Raw genomic sequence first — 19364 nt, forward strand, 5'->3', positions numbered from 1 at the left:
GCAAGACGTAGCAGGATTGAACCCTCCTGCTCTATGCAGTGTGGTTGGGAGCCGGGGAGAAGACACAGTGCCTCCTTCCCCCACTGTATAGGCTTTTGTAAAATAAATAAGAAAAAAAAACAATTAAGCATTAGCTCCACCCAACCACCAATTGATATCGGGCCAGATCCAGGTCAGGTGTTTCCTGGGTCACCCCAGAGGGTGGGGGCAGGTATAGCCCTAGAAACTAACTAATTATATTAGCCATTTATGATTCTCAGTATTCTTTGGTTTTTTGGAATTCCCAAGCAATGTCAGGTACTTCCAGCTGGTAAGACAAGATTAGGACCCTCAAACAGGGCTAAAAACAACATGTCAGAATGCCTGGGAAAATAAGCATATTTAGTTAGCCTTCCCTGGGGAGTTATCACTACCTCTGCAACTGATTAATAGACTGCTGACCACTGTGGCCATGTCCACAGCCCAGAGAATAGCTTGAAGGTATGTGATTAAATTTGAGAGCTGAAGCTCAGGAGAACTGGCCCAAAGCAGTGCCTGGATTCGAAACCACCTAGGAATCATTTGTACGCTTTAGCCAGTTCTAGGCAGCATTGGGGAAATTGAAAAGTTCTTCAGACACAACAATATCATGAACATAGAATCCCAGCATCAAAACTAATCATCTACTTCCGGAGAACATGCATCCCACTTGTGTCAATTAATAGACAAAGTGAGGGTTGTTGTTGGTTTTATTCTAGATTGTGTGATACAATCTGTTCCAAAGGAGTCTGGAGAGTGCATGCCAAAGAGATGCCGGACTTCCCCGGTGCATAAAATATAGTAATGAAGGCAACAGGAATGCATGCTTCGGGGCAGGGGAGCCCCATAGTCAGGGTACTACCACTGAAAAAACTCTGGAACGGATTCAACTAAATAGTATCCCTAGCAGGAGCCAGCAGTAGGGCTTTCCCCACTCCTCCCCTCACACCATCCCCAAAATTGGCTTAGGAGAGTCAGGGGAACCCCCAGAAAAACACAGGAGGAAGAGAGGGGAGGTCGTTCAGTTGGGCAAGCAGATATGTTTGTACTGGCAGAATGTATTTTTAGTGTGATGTTGAATTCCTCCCTCTACCCCTATCGTTCTAACCGGACACTGAGGTCCAGCTCCAAGGGCCTTCTGGCGGTTCCCTCACTGCGAGAAGCCAAGTTACAGGGAAGCAGGCAGAGGGCCTTCTCGGTAGTGGCACCCGCGCTGTGGAACGCCCTCCCACCAGATTTGTCAAAGAGAAGAACAACTACCAGACTTTTAGAAGACATCTGAAGGCAGCCCTGTTTAGGGAAGCTTTTAATGTTTGATGTACTACGGTATTTTAATATTTTGTTGGAAGCTGCCCAGAGTGGCTGGGGAAGCCCAGCCAGATGGGCGGGGTATAAATAAATTATTATTATTATTATTATTATTATTATTATTATTATCTCCAGTCACCACCCTTCCTAACTTCAAACAGCAAGAACACCTAGAGAAGGGTGCCCAATAAAGATCTTATTTGCCAGGCAGGTTCAAAATCAAAGGGGGTGGGAACAGATACTCTGAAGTGCCTGGTATGGGGTGGGGGAGAGAGAAACACCATTCTACCGTTCTGTGGTTGGTGCTGGAGGAGACTCTTGAGAGTCCCATGGACTGCAAGAAGATCAAACCTATCCATCCTTAAGGAAATCAGCCCTGGGTGCTTACTGGAAGGACAGATCCTGAAGCTGAGACTCCAAGACTTTGGCCACCTCATGAGAAGCAAAGACTCCCTGGAAAAGACCCTGATGCTGGGAAAGATGGAGGGCACAAGGAGAAGGGGACGACAGAGGACGAGATGGTGGGACAGTGTTCTCGAAGCCACCAGCAGGAGTTTGACCAAACTGCGGGAGGCAGTGGAAGACAGGAGTGCCTGACGTGCTCTGGTCCAGGGGGTCACGAAGAGTCGGACACGACTAAACAACAACAAAACCGTTCTGTGGAATGGAATAAAGGAAAGGCTGCTCTAGAACTCAGCAGCAGGCAAAAGATCCCAGCAGTGTCAAAGAGAGTGAGCCATGAGCCCACAGGGATGGAGTTTGAGTTCTACCAGATCTTACATCTGAAGAAGTGTGCTTGCACACGAAAGCTCATACCAAGAACTAACTTAGTTGGTCTTAAAGGTGCTACTGGAAGGATTTTTTTTATTTTATCAGATCTTACAGTTCTTTATAGAATTGTCGAGCTGGGAAGGGCCAAGAGGCCACCTAATCCAACCAAATACCAAATCCATAAGCATCCACTCAACAGACTCCTCACAAGTCACCATAAAGCATGCATGCACAAGCAAGTTCACCCAACCAGCCGCATCCTGTGGGCAACAAGGAACTTTGCTCCCTGCCTCAGGCTGCAAAAACATGAGGGGAGGAAATAAGAAGGCACCAAAGGCTAGAAAAGAAGCATGGAAACCTCCAGGTACGCAAATACATGTTTTATTCAGCCCAGCGAAGCCTGGGGTTCAATGAAACATACTTCTGTGCATCTGGAGCTCTCTTCCTTTTTCTCCCCAAACACCTGGAAAGTAATCGACTGGTGAACTGCAGCAAAGCCCAGTGTGCCAGAGGCCAGGTGTCATCAGGGAACAAGTACCTTGGAATGACATGAAGGCTGCGCATTTCAGAGAAATGTTCCACATACACTGTATGTACATAAAGGTAAAGGGACCCCTGACCATTAGGTCCAGTCATGGCCGACTCTGGGGTTGCGGTTCTCATCTCGCTTTATTGGCCGAGGGAGCTGGCATACAGCTTCCGGGTCATATGGCCAGCATGACTAAGCCACTTCTGGCAAACCAGAGCAGCGCAGGGAAATGCCGTTTACCTTCCCGCCAGAGCGGTTCCTATTTATCTACTTGCACTTTGATGCGCTTTCGAACTGCTAGGTTGGCAGGAGCAGGGACCGAACAACGGGAGCTCACCCCGTCGCAGGGATTAGAACCGCCGACCTTCTGATCGGCAAGTCCTAGGCTCTGTGGTTTAACCCACAGCGCCACCCACGTCCCCTGTATGTACATACATGCACACATATAGACATAGAAAGATATGGCCCACTGTCTCAGACTGTGATCTGATCAGCCAATCATTTCCAAGGGCAATATTATTGGGGCACACCAATACCACACAGCATACCTCATCCCTGAGTTATGGAAGTCCCTCCTGCAGCAGAGGAACAGAAATGACAAGATATACAACATATATGTTTATCTAACTCTGCATTGAACCCAAGCAGGTGGTCTGTTTCTACAACTACTCCAGGGAGAATATTTTAAGAATTTTACTCTTCTAGAAAGAATGCTATGCTTCTGAAAAGAGTATTCTGCAGATCAAAAAGTCTCTTTTGAAAAGCAATTTGCACTGACATCAAACTCAACGTGCACTGAGACGGAGAAAGAAGATACAAGCTGAGCAGATGAAAAATAAAACATAAACTGCAAAATGTCAGAATGAAAAATACAAATTATGGTACCTTGGGGAAAAGACCATGAAAGAGAGCATAAACAGGACCTACACATACACTCAAGAGTTTACAGTTGCATTGCCTTTTTCTCCAAGAACAAAAATCAGAGAGAAAGCATAAAAAGATAAATATGTGATCCTTTGAAATAAGAGAATGCTAATGCAACCTCAATCAAGGACAGTTTCCCGTATTATTCCTGTATTACAGTGTACTTCAAAAATGTCCTTGGTAATGTCACAGTAACTGCAGATGTTTTGAAGGAATCTAGAGCCCGATTCCGTTGCTTCTCCATGCCCCGTGTAACAATTTGCCTAGTGTAAAAGGTGAACACATCAGACCAAAAATGGAACATTTTCAATCCAAAAAATTTACTCTCAATTTGCTTTCCAGTGCAAATGATTATAAGTATAATAAACTGAAAAAGAATTAAGTTTGAAGTATTTAGAAGATGCAACTGATCTAAAAAACGAGAAAGCATTGTTTGATTAGAGAGATGTGCATGAGCATCAGTGAGAATATATATTGAAATGTCTCCTGAACTTTTAATCCTTTTATCTATACCAGTGATTACTTCTTTTTTTACCAATGATTCTCAACTGAATGCTCAGAGAGGTCCTGGTTGCTCCCAAATCCCAAACCAAAATATATCGACTCGTAACACTCAAAGGCAGAAGGAAGGACTTGTAACTGAGCAATTTATAAAAAGTAAAATCAATAAAAATGTAGGGCTGCATTCACATGTCACATTGAACCATTGTGTGCTCATTGCCCAAAAGTCCTCCTCCTCCACACTAGGAGCAACAAATCACAAGCCTTGGCTTGTTGCGTCATCTAAACATGAGCTCATGGTTTGTTTCTCTCAAAAACAAACAAACCGTGAATGACAGCCAAGGTTGAAAGGTTTGCCACATTTGGATTCAAGTCCCTGCTCAGCCATGAAGCTCACTCAGTCATCTTGAATGAGCCACCAAGGAGTTGGGAATTCTAACAACAACCAAGTGGAATAATAATTGTAAATAATTTTATAGAGCACACACAAAGAGCTGTACTGATAGTCAATATTATTAATAATAGAAAAACTTACCAAATATTGCCATTTGTGTTCCCTCTGGAAAAGGTTCGACCATGCTGTTTCCATTCACATGGTGTTTATCTAAGAAAGAAGGAAATAGCTACCTGTCAGGTAAGGAAATGTATCATGGGAACAAGCCCCTAAAACATATTTATATCTTTGATACCTCAGCTAGCATGAGTTAATGGTAAATCCTTTATTCACAGCAATTTTGATAAAGGCAATTGTCAAACGGCACTTCTTGTAGAGAAAACTTTTAAAAATTGCATGAAACTAAAAGATTCTGCTTTTCAGTTTTTTGTTTCGTTTTTTGTTTCATATGTATCATGTATTTGTGGGACGCGGGTGGCGCTGTGGGTTAAACCACAGAGCCTAGGGCTTGCTGATCAGAAGGTCAGCGGTTTGAATCCCTGCGACAGGATGAGCTCCCGTTGCTTGGTCCCTGCTCCTGCCAACCTAGCAGTTCGAAAGCACATCAAAGTGCAAGTAGATAAATAGGTACCGCTCCGGCGGGAAGGTAAACAGCGTTTCCGTGTGCTGCTCTGGTTCGCCAGTCATGCTGGCCACATGACCCGGAAGCTGTCGGCAAATAAAGCAAGAGGAGTGCCGCAACCCCCGAGTCATTCGCGACTGAACCTATCAGTCAGGGGTCCCTTTACCTTCACCTTTACCATGTATATGTACCTATATGGTATAGTTTGCCAGGCAACGGCATCCCTGAACACACTTGCTCCATAGCCAGGAAGCCCATCAGCCACCTGGATCACTAATGTGAGCTAAACTCCTGAAAACAGATTATAGACTGGGGTCTGGTTCTGCTCCCCAAAGTATCCTGTCCCTAGGTGTGACAGTATTGGAGGGCCTGTTATATTCTTTACGTAGCTTACTTGGTCACCTTGCCTCTGTAACACCCATAACATTTGAATTGGGGTCCTTAAATCTAGAAGACCTGCTGTAAATAAAAATTGCTGTGTGAATGTGAGCAAACATAAAAAACCTCTTGCTTACGGCAAATGGCAATTCCTTATGTCATTTTTTAAAAATGTGCTTCCTGGAGGAAGGGGTGGGGACATCAATGACAGTAGTGGGGTGGGAGAGCTGAAAATAATGTCAATATGTATATTTCACATCTGGCAACCCTTTGGTTTCCGTTAGCACATGGGTAGACAAGACTATAAAGCCTGGTACACAAATTTTCACGGCCCTTTAGCAACTAAGATGGCTCATTTACCGGACGTACTGCATTCAGTGTTAACTCTGGATGTAAGAAATCAGCTCTGAGTGCTCACTGGAAGGACAGATCCTGAAGCTGAGGCTCCAATACTTGGGCCACCTCATGAGAAGAGAAGACTCCCTGGAAAAGACCCTGATGTTGGGAAAGATGGAGGGCACAAGGAGAAGGGGATGAGAGAGGACGAGATGGTGGGACAGTGTTCTCGAAGCTACCAGCATGAGTTTGACCAAACTGCAGGAGGCAGTGGAAGACAGGAGTGCCTGGCGTGCTCTGGTCCATGGGGTCACGAAGAGTCGGACACAACTAAACAACAACAACTGGATGTGTATACTTGATTCTGACCAAATTAAATCTCCTGGTGTATATTTTGCTCTAGGAGGCATAGTTTGGTCAGAATCAAGTCTACACTTCCAAAGTTAACGCCCAGCAGGCATTTGGCGTTAATTTTATCCATGCCTGTTCTCTCATGAAGACATTCTGTGGTGGGCATTACCTTCAAGGCCACAGGAAGGTAACACCTTGGGGTTGGTTGTCATGGCCTAAAAGTCCACCCCCAGCTCTTTATTTTCATGAGAGCTCAATAATTTTAGCTTGAACTGTTAACGTCTCCACCACATATAATCAATAATGGTTACTTTGTTAGATACTTGTTATTTATAGCTAATAGGCTTTTAAAATACTTGCTTTCAATTATGCCTGTGTGAAAAGAAATTCACTTCTGTATTTTATTTCAATACCAATTTATTGTGCTGTTGTTACACAGGGGTCTAAAGAAAATATAGAGCTCCATTAATTTTCTTAAACAACCTCCCATTTTGTCAGAGATCTAAAAAACCTTTACAGCAATATCCACAACAGTGCCCAGATATTTTAACGTCAAGTTCCATTGGCTTTGATGAGACCACACCAACGCAATTAGCATGTAATCCTGTGGAAACTTTTGCAAAAAAAACAAAAAACTGACCAGCAATGGTCATGAGGCAAAGCCAAGCAGGTTCCAATAAAATGAGCATTTTAGGGAAACAGTACATATAAAATTGAAGTATATAATTTAATTTTCATGTGTCAGAACAGGGTGCTGTACTAAGGGACTGTCAGGGAACCGCCATCAGCTCAGAGGCGAGAGGTGGAAGGGCAGTCATGTTATAGGGAACCTCCGAAGATCTTGCAAAGCAGCTCCTCCTCTAGCGAGGAGGAAAGCCCCACCTCCAGTGGAGAGGAGGTGGTGGGAGCAGGGGGTGCTAGGGAGAGCCTCAACGCTGAGGCTGAGCAAACCGGGGAGGAGGGAAGTATCCCTTGTTGGGATAAGAGTACTATGCAGCTGCGAACAAGCAGCTGGATGTTTACATCACATGATGGAGCTAACTGTGGGACAGGAAGCTCCAGGGATTTCACAGGGATTTGTTCTTTGTGTAATATGAGACCTTCCTGTTGCTTGTGTGAAGGAAGTCTGACGCAGTTGCTCGGAGAAGTCTGAGTGAACGGACATGTTTTTGTACAGTTAGAAATAAACTGTAGATGAAACAGACTTTCTAACTATCTTCTTTCTCCTGCTGGTATGCAAGGAAGAAGGGGGTGTGCACCTTTCACGCAGGGAGGTGTCGCCTATCAAGATCTCCATGGACTGCCGGGATGCCAGCCAGGGAAGATCACCGGTAAACAGGCCCCCGGGAGCCTGGGAGAGGGGCCAGCCTCTCCCGAGGGGGCCAGTTTGCCAGCGCCCATTCTGCGCAGTAGGTTTCGGCGCAGGGAGGGAGGAGAAGGTTGGGGGTCACGCGACTGTTATGCTGGGGGAGGTACAAGGACCACCCACTCCCAGATTCTCCTAGCGACTGAGCCAGACATGAACTTGCGACACTCTTCACTGTAAATAGTCTGCACTAATAAAGCCTGGAAAAGACAGGTTGGAGTCTTGCCTGTTTGCTCTCGAGCAACCACACCACCACCTGAATGGACCTTGGTCTGATCCAGCAGAGCTTTTCTTCCATTCTTAAAATCTGCAAAATTAACTGGAACAGGCTTAAGCTGCTCCATCTGTACACTTGGAAGAAGCAAAAGATCACCCTCCCGAAGGAAGAGCAGGAGAAGTATCGGGGAAGTAGGAAGAAGAAAGAATGAGGGAAAGGCCATACCTCAATGATAGAGCATCTGCTTTTTCTGCAGAAGGTCCCAGGTTCAATCCCCGGAATCCCCAGGAAGGGGCGGGAATATCCCCTCTTTTAAACTGTAGAGAAGCCACAGCAAGTTCATGCAGGCAATACAGTGTTACCTTGGTTCTCAAATGCCTTGGTACTCAAACAACTTAGAACCCAAACACTGCAAACCCAGAAGGAAGTGTTCCGGTGTGCAAACTTTTTTTGGAAGTCGAACGTGCTCCGTTTTGAGTGCCACACTTCCATTTTGATTGTTACGCTTCCGATTTGAGTGCCACACTTCCAATTTGAGTGCCACACTTTCGTTTTGAGTGCCACACTTCTATTTTGGAGTGCTATGTTGAGGTCTGTCTGTTTTTACTATTTATTTTGCAGTTTTGTTTTTGCAGCTCTTTTTTGTTTTGTTTTTGTGACTGTGTGGAACCCAGTTCAGCTACTGATTGATTGATTGATTGATTGATTGATTGTGTGACTGCAGTACAATGTTTACTGCTTTCATTTTATGGATCAATGGTCTTGTTAGTAAAATTCAAATTAAATTGCTATTTTAGGGGTTCTTTTTAAAAGTCTGGAATGGATTAATCCATTTTGCATTACTTTCTATGGGAAAGTGTGCCTTGGTTTTGGAACGCTTTGGTTTTGGAACGGATTAAGTTTGAGAACCAAGATACTGCGATAGATGGACCAATGGTCTATCTCTCTATAAAGCAGCTTACAATGTTCCCAGGATATGGACTGTCTGTTCCATTTATTCCTTGCAAGTTAAAAAGCCCCAAATGTTTCTTTTAAGTTCTAAACTAAAAAGAAAAGCGCTACAGTAGGAAATGAGAGAAACTCTCCTTGTTTCTGAGAGTTGCATGGCTTAAGGGGGAAGGAAGAAGCACTGGCAATCTGAGATGCAGCAATAAATCACAAGTGCCAGGAAAGACAAAAGGATTGCAATGGGATTACGCTGGCAGAAATTTCTTTCACCTGATTTCCAGCCCATTCCAGCTCAATGCCTTCTTTGCCTCAGTCTTCTCCGATAAAGGAAACAATGCCCAACCTGAAGAATTTGGAGCAAATGATTCAGCAGAGGAAACACAGCCTAGAATAACTAAGGAGATAGTACAAGAATACTTGGCTAGTTTAGATGTATTCAAGTCTCCAGGGCCAGATGAACTGCATCCAAGAGTATTAAAAGAACTGGCAGATGTGATCTCAGAACCACTGGCAGTCATCTTTGAGAATTCCTGGAGAACAGGCGAAGTCCCGGCAGACTGGAGGAGGGCAAATGTTGTCCCTATTTTCAAAAAGGGGAAAAGAGAGGACCCAAATAATTACCGCCCAGTCAGTCTGACATCAATACCAGGGAAAATTCTGGAGGAGATCATTAAGCAAACAGTCTGTGAGCACCTAGAAAGGAATGCTGTGATCACCAATAGTCAGCATGGATTTCTGAAAAATAAGTCATGTCAGACTAACCTGATCTCGTTTTTTGACAGAATTACAAGTCTGGTAGATGAAGGGAACGCAGTGGATGTAGCCTACCTTGATTTCAGCAAGGCATTTGACAAGGTGCCCCATGATATTCTTGTAAAGAAGCTGGTAAAATGCGGTCTTGACTATGCTACCACTCAGTGGATTTGTAACTGGCTGACTGACCGAACCCAAAGGGTGCTCATCAATGGTTCCTTTTCATCCTGGAGAAGAGTGACTAGCGGGGTGCCACAGGGTTCTGTCTTGGGCCCGGTCTTATTCAACATCTTTATCAACGACTTGGATGATGGACTCAAGGGCATCCTGATCAAATTTGCAGATGACACCAAACACAGTGGATGTAGCCTACCTTGATTTCAGCAAGGCATTTGACAAGGTGCCCCATGATATTCTTGTAAAGAAGCTGGTAAAATGCGGTCTTGACTATGCTACCACTCAGTGGATTTGTAACTGGCTGACTGACCGAACCCAAAGGGTGCTCATCAATGGTTCCTCTTCATCCTGGAGAAGAGTGACTAGTGGGGTGCCACAGGGTTCTGTCTTGGGCCCGGTCTTATTCAACATCTTTATCAACGACTTGGATGATGGACTCAAGGGCATCCTGATCAAATTTGCAGATGACACCAAACTGGGAGGGGTGGCTAACACCCCAGAGGACAGGATCACACTTCAAAACGACCTTGACAGATTAGAGAACTGGGCCAAAACAAACAAGATGAATTTTAACAGGGAGAAATGTAAAGTATTGCACTTGGGCAAAAAAAATGAGAGGCACAAATGCAAGATGGGGGACACCTGGCTTGAGAGCAGTACATGTGAAAAGGATCTAGGAGTCTTGGTTGACCACAAACTTGACATGAGCCAACAGTGTGACGCGGCAGCTAAAAAAGCCAATGCAATTCTGGGCTGCATCAATAGGGGTATAGCATCTAGATCAAGGGAAGTAATAGTGCCACTGTATTCTGCTCTGGTCAGACCTCACCTGGAGTACTGTGTCCAGTTCTGGGCACCACAGTTCAAGAAGGACACTGACAAACTGGAATGTGTCCAGAGGGCGGCAACCAAAATGGTCAAAGGCCTGGAAACGATGCCTTATGAGGAACGGCTAAGGGAGCTGGGCATGTTTAGCCTGGAGAAGAGGAGGTTAAGGGGTGATATGATAGCCATGTTCAAATATATAAAAGGATGTCACATAGAGGAGGGAGAAAGGTTGTTTTCTGCTGCTCCAGAGAAGCGGACACGGAGCAATGGATCCAAACTACAAGAAAGAAGATTCCACCTAAACATTAGGAAGAACTTCCTGACAGTAAGAGCTGTTCGACAGTGGAATTTGCTGCCAAGGAGTGTGGTGGAGTCTCCTTCTTTGGAGGTCTTTAAGCAGAGGCTTGACAACCATATGTCAGGAGTGCTCTGATGGTGTTTCCTGCTTGGCAGGGGGTTGGACTCGATGGCCCTTGTGGTCTCTTCCAACTCTATGATTCTATGATTCTATGATTCCCAGACTTACCCCTTAACTCCCACTCTTTGTAACAACCCTTCACTGCTGTGAATAAGCATCAGGAAATATCTGGAAGCCAGTGGTTTGCATTTCAGACTTGCATACAAGATGCTAACCAGAAAGAGATGGAAATAATGTATTTAATTTAAAAGCGGGTATTTGTCGCCGTGATTTTCTCTTTCAGTATCTTATAAGTGAAACGTCTAATAATGTCAGCTGGTGGGGAGCGGAGAGACAGAGAGAAAGAGAGAGATTGTGTCCATTTGCTAATGCTGCTTTCCACTCAACTGTTCCTCTTCAACAGCAGAAGAGTTCGCTCTCATTGTCACGATTGAAAGAACTTGCTCAACTAGCTTCACTGGGGGTTTGCATCTTTGATTCTCAAGCAAGCTCTTCGTGCTACACAGCAAACAAAGCTTGGTACTCAAGGGAATTTGAGAAGATTGCAAGAGGGTGGGTGTGGGTGGCTGTTTTCAGTGCTGTTTACTTATTTTCTTTTATAAACTGAGCCTAAATTAGTTGTTTGTCTCCTGGCCCACTTTAAACTTTCTGCAAGGTCAGGCCAGCGTATCAGACAAACACAGTGTTTGCCCCAATGCTACACTATCTTCCTGTCTTGACTGCCTTTTAAATCCCACTGCACTCTTTGCTATACACAGTTGTGCAGGATACTGATAGTTCTCATGTTCCAAATGGCAAGCTATTTAATCTTAACTCCTAGTCGACTTCCGGGGTGGCGCCATCGGCAATGGCGGACTCCCTCTGAATTGGAGGGACTAGCTCCGCGGGAAACGGGTCTTTTCCGCTACGGCGAAGTTGGGACCCTTTCAAAAATCACAGGCAGATGAAGCCTGTGACCATGGGACTCGGCGGGCACCTTTAGCGCCCCCCCAACTCGCTAAGGAACCCACTAACGGGCTCCGAAGTGAAGAGGGGGAAGTGGCGCGGTGCTGTGAGTCAACTGCTATTTCCGTGGAGCGAAGCCGCATAGCCGTTGCCAGAGAGCGCTGCCTTTTTCCTGGGACAATTTGGACTCTAAAATAAGCACCCGTGAGTACTTAGACTTTGAACAACTGGACATTAGATGGGGACTTGCGAGCAGAAAGGAATTGGATCTTAAAAATCTATTTCAATTTGGTACGGAACGGGAAGGTCTAAACAGGAAGTCAGCCTTCCGTTCTTCTGTAGACAGAATAAAGCAAAGACAATGTAAAGTAGAGCTCAGAAAATCGCTTTTAAAGGATTGGATTTCATCATTTAAAATTGTGGAACCCCCCTTCGACAGCAGGAGAAGAAGGAGGATTTTTTTTGGACTGTTGAAAGTGAGTTTAAAGTAAAGCAACTTTCCTACGTCCTGATCTTGGAGCGGGGTGTCAGGACTGACGTTTGAAGTTCATTGACCAGAGACAAACGTTTTTGACAGATAGCTAAAAGAAGAGAAACATAGTGATTCCACTGTTTCCCTTTGCATTTCAAAGGAACAAATATTGACAAAGTATCTCAAAAAGGGAAACTTTGTTGCAAGATCAAATAGAAGTTTTCCCCCTAGAGGGAGACTGTGAAACTGTAACCAACTCCAGGGAGCCGGCAGCTGTTTACAGATTACAATCGTGGGAATAGGCATTTGACCTTGCAGGACAATGTATTCAGAAGCTTTGTTGTGTGCTTTCTACAAAACAAATGCCCTACTGGAACAGTTACATGAGAAGGTGAATTTGATGACGACTTCGACTAGAAATTTTGAACAGGCAGTGGGAAATTTTGAACAGACAGTGGGAAAATATGTGGAGCCCACCCAGGAATTAAATCAGGAGTGTGTCCTGACAGAACAGGCCCAACAGGAATATGAGTTTTCGGATTTGACAAATGAACTTGGGAAAAGCCAGATTTGGAAAGAAAAAGTTTGGTTTGGCTTGGAAATGGGGGGCTGGATTGACCCCCCTATGCTGGGATGTTTGGACTTTTCAAATCTGGCAATGGGCCGTGAGATGTTAGGGATTGTGGGGGCTCTTAATTTTGGAGGGTCTTTGAAACATGCTTTTAAATACCATATGGAATTCAGTGCTGAATATGGAAAAGGGGCTGATCTGTCGAGAAGGGTTAAAAATATTGCCAAGCTGGAGTTACCACGAGCAGGAGACAAGGGAAAATACAGTTACAAATATGAAGAAGAGCTGCGAAAGGGACATGGAAGAGACTTGAGGGCCTCGGATATAAGGTTGCCAGGTTAATGGGCCAGATCGATGGGATAATAAGGACTGACAAAACCCGGAACCAGGAGGAAGGAACGTTGGATGAAGATTGGATCTGTTTGTATTTCTTTTTTTTACCATTAGAACTGTTTTATAAAATTGATGAATGTCAGAAAAATGTTGGAATGAAATTACTCGGCTTTAGTAAAGATGTTTAAAGAATTATGAAAGAATATTATGGTTATGAGAAGTTGGTAAGGATAAGATTCAAGTTTTAAGCTTTAAGGTTTATTTTCTTATAGAAAGATAAGATTAAAACTGTTTAGGGTAATGTAATGACAGAATATTATGAAATATGGAAAGGATTTGCTGGGATAATTAATAACTAGGATACAAAGAAAGGGAGGAGGAGGAGGTCAAAGAAAGAAGGTAATGACAGTTGAGGATTCGAGAATAATGAATTTGTTTTTAAATGTTCTTAAATTGTATTTTTGTGTGTTTTTTCCTGCCTTTTTTTCTTATTTTTGAATTTGTATTTTTATTTTGTATTTTCTTCTGTTTTTATTTTATGTTGTAACACTTTGAAAATTTCAATAAATATTTTATAAAAAATAATAATAATCTTAACTCCTAGTCAAGGCGCTTTAGGTTTCTGCTTCTTAATCTCCTGTTCCAAACACCACTGCCATTCAACCCAGTCTCTCTCCTAAGATCTCTGACAGCAGTACAATTCCCAGCTCCATGGCTTTCAAGGCTGAACGGTGTGATAGGAATTTTGAGGTCTCAGATATATGGTAATGTTCATAAGTGTACCAACCAAGCACGTACATAGATCAGCACAGGAAGACCGACCTGGAACCATTTTGATTCCTAAACTGGGCAAATGTTTTCTCTGCAAGGTCAAAGTGGGAAACCTCCCCATTGTCTCTTTCCTCACAAATCCTGTCTTAAGACCACTTAGCTGGTCTTAAAGGTGCTACTGGAAGGATTTTTTTTATTTTGACTATGGCAGACCAACACGGCTACCTATCTGTAACCTGTCTTAAGGGTACATTTAAGATATGAATAAGGTGTGAGCCTGTGACCTGGCCCAGGAACTAAGTATTTATCATTACAAAAGACTGGCCAGGCTCCCCAGGCAATCCAATCAAGTAACCTGCCAGACAGGAGATAAATAATGACAGGAGAAAAACAACATTCAAATTTCTGTTTTAGACAGCCTTTTCTGTGATGTAGGTATGATGTATCTGGGGGGTGGTCTTAGGTTACACCCTTTCTGTGATGTATGTATGACGTTTCTGGGGAGTGGTCTTGATCTACAGGGTGGCAATTTCAAAAGTCTTTATAAGGCCTTGCACGCCATTGTTCTGGGTTCCTCCTCCTTTCCTGCGTGTGAGGGGAGCACCCTGTTGCAACAGATCAATAAAGATCAGGCTTACTAGCTGCTTTGCTTCTCAATATTCTCTGGTTGGCCTCTGTTATTTTCTCCTACCAATAGGGAACCTATGTAAGGACTCTATATGGATACCCCATAAGGGGAAAAGGGCAATTTTTGTTTACAACAATGGCACTTACCAGGAGACTAGCAAAAGAAAAGCACCTATCCTTGAAGAGCGGCCCCCACCAAGTACCCTCAAATACTGCTTTTCATCTGGCTGGATGGGAGCTTTGTGAAAAACAATATGGCTCCAAGTTATACTGGGAACAAATTATTTTCACTTATTAAAATTGACACTGACAAAGGGCATAGTGGTGGCTTAAAATAGTTCCAGCAATGTTTTCATGCAGTTGATGTATCGCGATGTGACACCCCACATTCAACTGCATCCATTATATCAAGCGGCATTACTGTCTGAACACTGATTGATGCTACAAAATATGATGTGTTTCAGTACAATATTCAGTACAATATGTCAGTAAATAATGATTTTAAACTGGGCCAAAATTCCTTTAGGTAGGATTTGGGAATTATTATTTTTCTCTTTCAAAAATTAAAAAGACTGGCTAGGCATTCTAAGAAAAAGAGATTCAGGTAGGTAGCCGTGTTGGTCTGACGCAGTCAAAATAAAAAAAATAAAAAATTGCCCAGTAGCACCTTATAGGTCCACATTGTTAAAGCTCTGTTTTTCCCAGTAGTGATGTATGGAAGTGAGAGCTGGACCATAAAGAAGGCTGATCATCGAAGAATTGATGCTTTTGAATTATGGTGCTGGAGGAGACTCTTGAGAGTCCCATGGACTGCAAGAAGATCAAACTTATCCATTCTTAAGGAAATCAGCCCTGAGTGCTCACTGGAAGGACAGATCCTGAAGCTGAGGCTCCAATACTTTGGCTACCTCATGAGAAGAGAAGACTCCCTGGAAAAGACCCTGATGCTGGGAAAGATTGAGGGCGGAAGGAGAAGGGGACGACAGAGGACGACAGAGGTCGAGATGGTGGGACAGTGTTCTCGAAGCTACCAGCATGAGTTTGACCAAACTGTGGAAGGCAGTGGAAGACAGGAGTGCCTGGCATGCTCTGGTCCATGGGGTCAGGAAGAGTCGGACACGACTAAACAACAACAGCACCTTATAGACCAGCTAAGTTTGTTCTGGTATAAGCTTTCGTGTTCAGGTATCTGAAGAAGTGTGCATGCACACAGAAGAACAAACTGAGTTGGTCTATAAGGTGCTACTGGACAATTTTTTATTTTATTTTTTATTTTTATAAGCAAAACAGCTTGCACCATTACTACCAGGAAAGGGAAAGGCAGAATAAAAACATATAGTCTTTTAAACGATTTACACCTTTCTCTGAAATGAAGAATATTTACATAGGATTGCAGTCCATGGGTTTAGACCACAGATGGTAAGCAAATTCCTAATCAGTCTCCATACTCCACTGACACCCACATCTACAAAAACATAGCTCACTGTACTTCTCTTTACGTCAGTGCTCATTCCCCTTCTCCATTCCCATTCTCTTGTTCCCTCTGCTTTACCCTGAGATTTGCAAGCTGTTCCCTGAATTCAATTACCGGTATTCTCAGGACAGTGGATAGAACAGACAACTGGAGACAGTGAATACGAGCAGACACATGAGAACTGCACTGTGCATGCAACTGCGCTGAGTGTTAGTAGCTCATCGCCCAAACAATAGCCCAAGGCCCCAAGCGCTATCACTTGCATCCCTCAAAAACCAGATGGGCCTCTGGTTTTCTCCAGTAGGACTGCTGTTATGGTGAACCGGGACCCACTACCACAGCCTGACCTACAGTGGGTCACACGCATAAACTTATATGGGAACAAATTAAAGAAGCAGGTCACCAAATACATGCTTGGCTCCAGAGGGGGTCCTGCGTCTGAAAAGGGTGAACACTTCAGATATAAGATAAAGAACATGGGACAACCTTTTCACATGTATTATTGGGTCGCTGAGATCCAGATTTCCCACCTCCTACACCAAAATGACCATGCGATATTTCAAGAGGTAAAACATAAAGTTGTTGAACTTTTTTAGGGCAATCACCTGATAGTCCAAGCCGCCCATGCCAGAGCCAGAGCCAGAGCCACCGGCGTGCAAACAAAAAAATCCCAAAATCCAGGACATTTGCTTTAAAATGCAAAAATTCCCACTGGATGGGCTTGTAGGACCCCAAAAGCGGACACGTCCAGGAATTCCCAAACTTTAAGACAGAAATAAGGAGCATGAAAAAGTAGAAATACTTTGCACTACAGTATCTGTTCAAGACATGAAAAACTTCTACTCACTGGATATGGCATCAGAATCATAAAGGGAAAGAATCATTTGGGTCATATATATACCATTCACTGAATGAACTAAGTGGGAGGCACTGTATTAATCACACATATGAATGATTTCCTGAGTGTGGGCTATCCACTTTGTTGTGAATTACTGAATTGCAATGGAACTTTTACTAACTTTACAGATTACAGATACATGAAGAGGTAGGAGGATAAAGTGAGGCACATCTGTATACAAGCTTATTCCAAAAAAACTTGCTCAGTGTGAAGAGCCACTATAGAACCAGCCAGCCTCCTACTGGTTCCTCAAGTCACCTGGTGCTGCTTTTTCTGGCCATTACATAGCTGGTAGTGCAGCACAGGAAACTAGAGATCATTAAGTCCCTCTACTTGAAAGCTGTCCCAGTAGTGGACAAGTAGGGCCTGATCACCTCATCTGTCTCCTGAGAAATCTCTATGTGGGACAAGAAGCTACAGTTAGAACTGGATATGGAACAACTGATTGGTTCAAAATTGGGAAAGGAGTACGACAAGGCTGTATAATGTCTCCCTGCTTATTTAATTCATCATGTGAAAGGCTGGACTGGATGAATCCCAGAAGAAATATCAATAACCTCAGATATGCAGAATTCATCATGTGAAAGGCTGGACTGGATGAATCCCAGAAGAAATATCAATAACCTCAGATATGCAGATGACACAATTTTGATGGCAGAAAGTGAGGAGAAATTAAAGAACCTCTTAATGAGGGTGATATAAGGGGAGCGCAAAATATGGTCTGAAGCTCAACATCAAAAAAACGAAGATCATGGCCACTGGGCCCATCATCTCCTGGCAAATAGAAGGGGAAGAAATGGAGGCAGTAAGAGATTCTACTTTCTTGGGCTCCATGATCACTGCAAATGGTGACAGAAGTCACAAAATTAAAAGACACCTGCTTCTTGGGAGAAAAGCAATGACAAACCTAGAAGGCATCTTTAAAAGCAGAGACTTCACCTTGCCGACAAAGGTCCGTATAGTTAAAGCTATGGTTTTCCCAGTAGTGATGTATGGAAGTGAGAGCTGGACCATAAAGAAGGCTGATCGCCGAAGAATTGATGCTTTTGAATTCTGGTGCTGGAGGAGACTTTTGAGAGGCCCATGGACTGCAAGAAGATCAAACCTCTCCATTCTGAAGGAAATCAGCCCTGAGTGCTCACTGGAAGGACAGATCCTGAAGCTGAGGCTCCAAGACTTTGGCCACCTCATGAGAAGAAAAGACAAAGCCACAGAAAGGGGCCTGTGCATACTCCTGAGCCTTGGAGGCTGAAAACTGGGTAGCATCAGAGCTACAATTACTGCTTTCTACTGACATGGAAACAGCAACATATTATTCATTAAGGAAGGAGTTTGAAATCATTAAACTAGCAATGCTAAAATGTAGAATACTAGTTCACTGTACTCCCTGTACTCCCTCTTGCTTGCTTCCTTGCCATGTTGCTTAATGGGCCATAAAGGAAAAGTTGAAATTTCCAGAGCCACAGTCCATGAATGCTACATTAACATTGTTCAAAGAGTCTAAAATTTCACTTTCTAAAATACTTATTGCAATAGCTTATAACAATTGCTGTCAATAGCGTTTTAACTGACACCACTTTCAAGCAAAGTTCCATAAAATCAGCCTAAGCTAAAGCATGTGATATGAAATGAACCTCAAAAATGATTACATATACAAATGGGAGGATTTAAAGAATTTGGATGTTAGGATGATGGAAGACTCCCTTTGGTTGCAGCACATGAGTAAAACAGAAGCCATTGTCCAAAACAGCACGCCAAATCCACCAAGCCACAGAGACTTTTATTTTAACCACTAATAACAGCAAATAAAACAGGGGGAAGTGGGATTCGGGGGGGGGGGGGTGATGACAAAAAGTGAAGAACAACATTGCAAAAAGAAACAAATGAACTGGCCAATTAAATTCAGAACAGGGCGAATTTAGTATTTGTTTATCCCCATATTCCAGGCTGGGGGCAGGGGCTGAGGTTGAGAGAATCATGGCTTGCCTGAGGCTACTGGGTGAGTTCACGGCTGTGGCCGAATCAGAAATGAGGAATCTTCCGACTCGCACTATTCTACAGCATCACCAGGCTTCCGCTGGGTCCCTTGGACACTGACATTTGTCAGGAGTCGACTCCCTCTGTACAAACGCAGAACAAAAACACTGACATCTTCTCATCTGGCTCACAATGTCGTGGTATTATCATTTTGGAGATTGAGAGCACGTCTCCAGTATGCTGCTAATACAGCACAAACGGGGGGAAGGAAAAAAAACCCACCGCAACAGCCCTCGTGAAGATGTCAGTAGCTGTAAGCAATATGCAGGCTGTGATAGAGTATCTTCCTTGTACACACTCCCCCCCCCCCACCTCCCCTTGATGGCAGATTATCTGCCTGGAGGTTGCATTAAAGCTTCATTCAGCTGTCAGTCAACAGATGAGCAGGAATGGTTCA

General features: G+C 43.7%; 1 protein-coding gene and 1 long non-coding RNA gene across 4 annotated transcripts in view; one reads left to right on the forward strand and one right to left on the reverse strand.

The window, feature by feature from the left end:
* The window catches only part of MSRA (methionine sulfoxide reductase A), a 221730-nt gene that overhangs the window by 129452 nt on the left and 72914 nt on the right, over positions 1 to 19364 (reverse strand). For 2 of the 3 annotated variants that reach the window (XM_081001184.1, XM_081001186.1), the window contains one exon: positions 4587 to 4655. The exons of the other annotated variant lie outside the window; for it this stretch is intronic. In XM_081001184.1, coding sequence (XP_080857310.1) covers positions 4587 to 4655 — 69 coding nt within the window. The remainder of the gene's footprint in view (positions 1 to 4586; positions 4656 to 19364) is intronic. 3 annotated transcript variants of the gene reach the window in all.
* On the forward strand, positions 14190 to 14588 carry LOC308474786. The gene is made up of 2 exons (XR_013984961.1): positions 14190 to 14384; positions 14437 to 14588. It is a non-coding gene; the product is annotated as an uncharacterized lncRNA (long non-coding RNA).

Source organism: Podarcis pityusensis, assembly GCF_964106645.2.
Source record: "Podarcis pityusensis genome assembly, chromosome: 3".
In the NCBI taxonomy this organism is placed as follows: Eukaryota; Metazoa; Chordata; class Lepidosauria; order Squamata; family Lacertidae; genus Podarcis; species Podarcis pityusensis.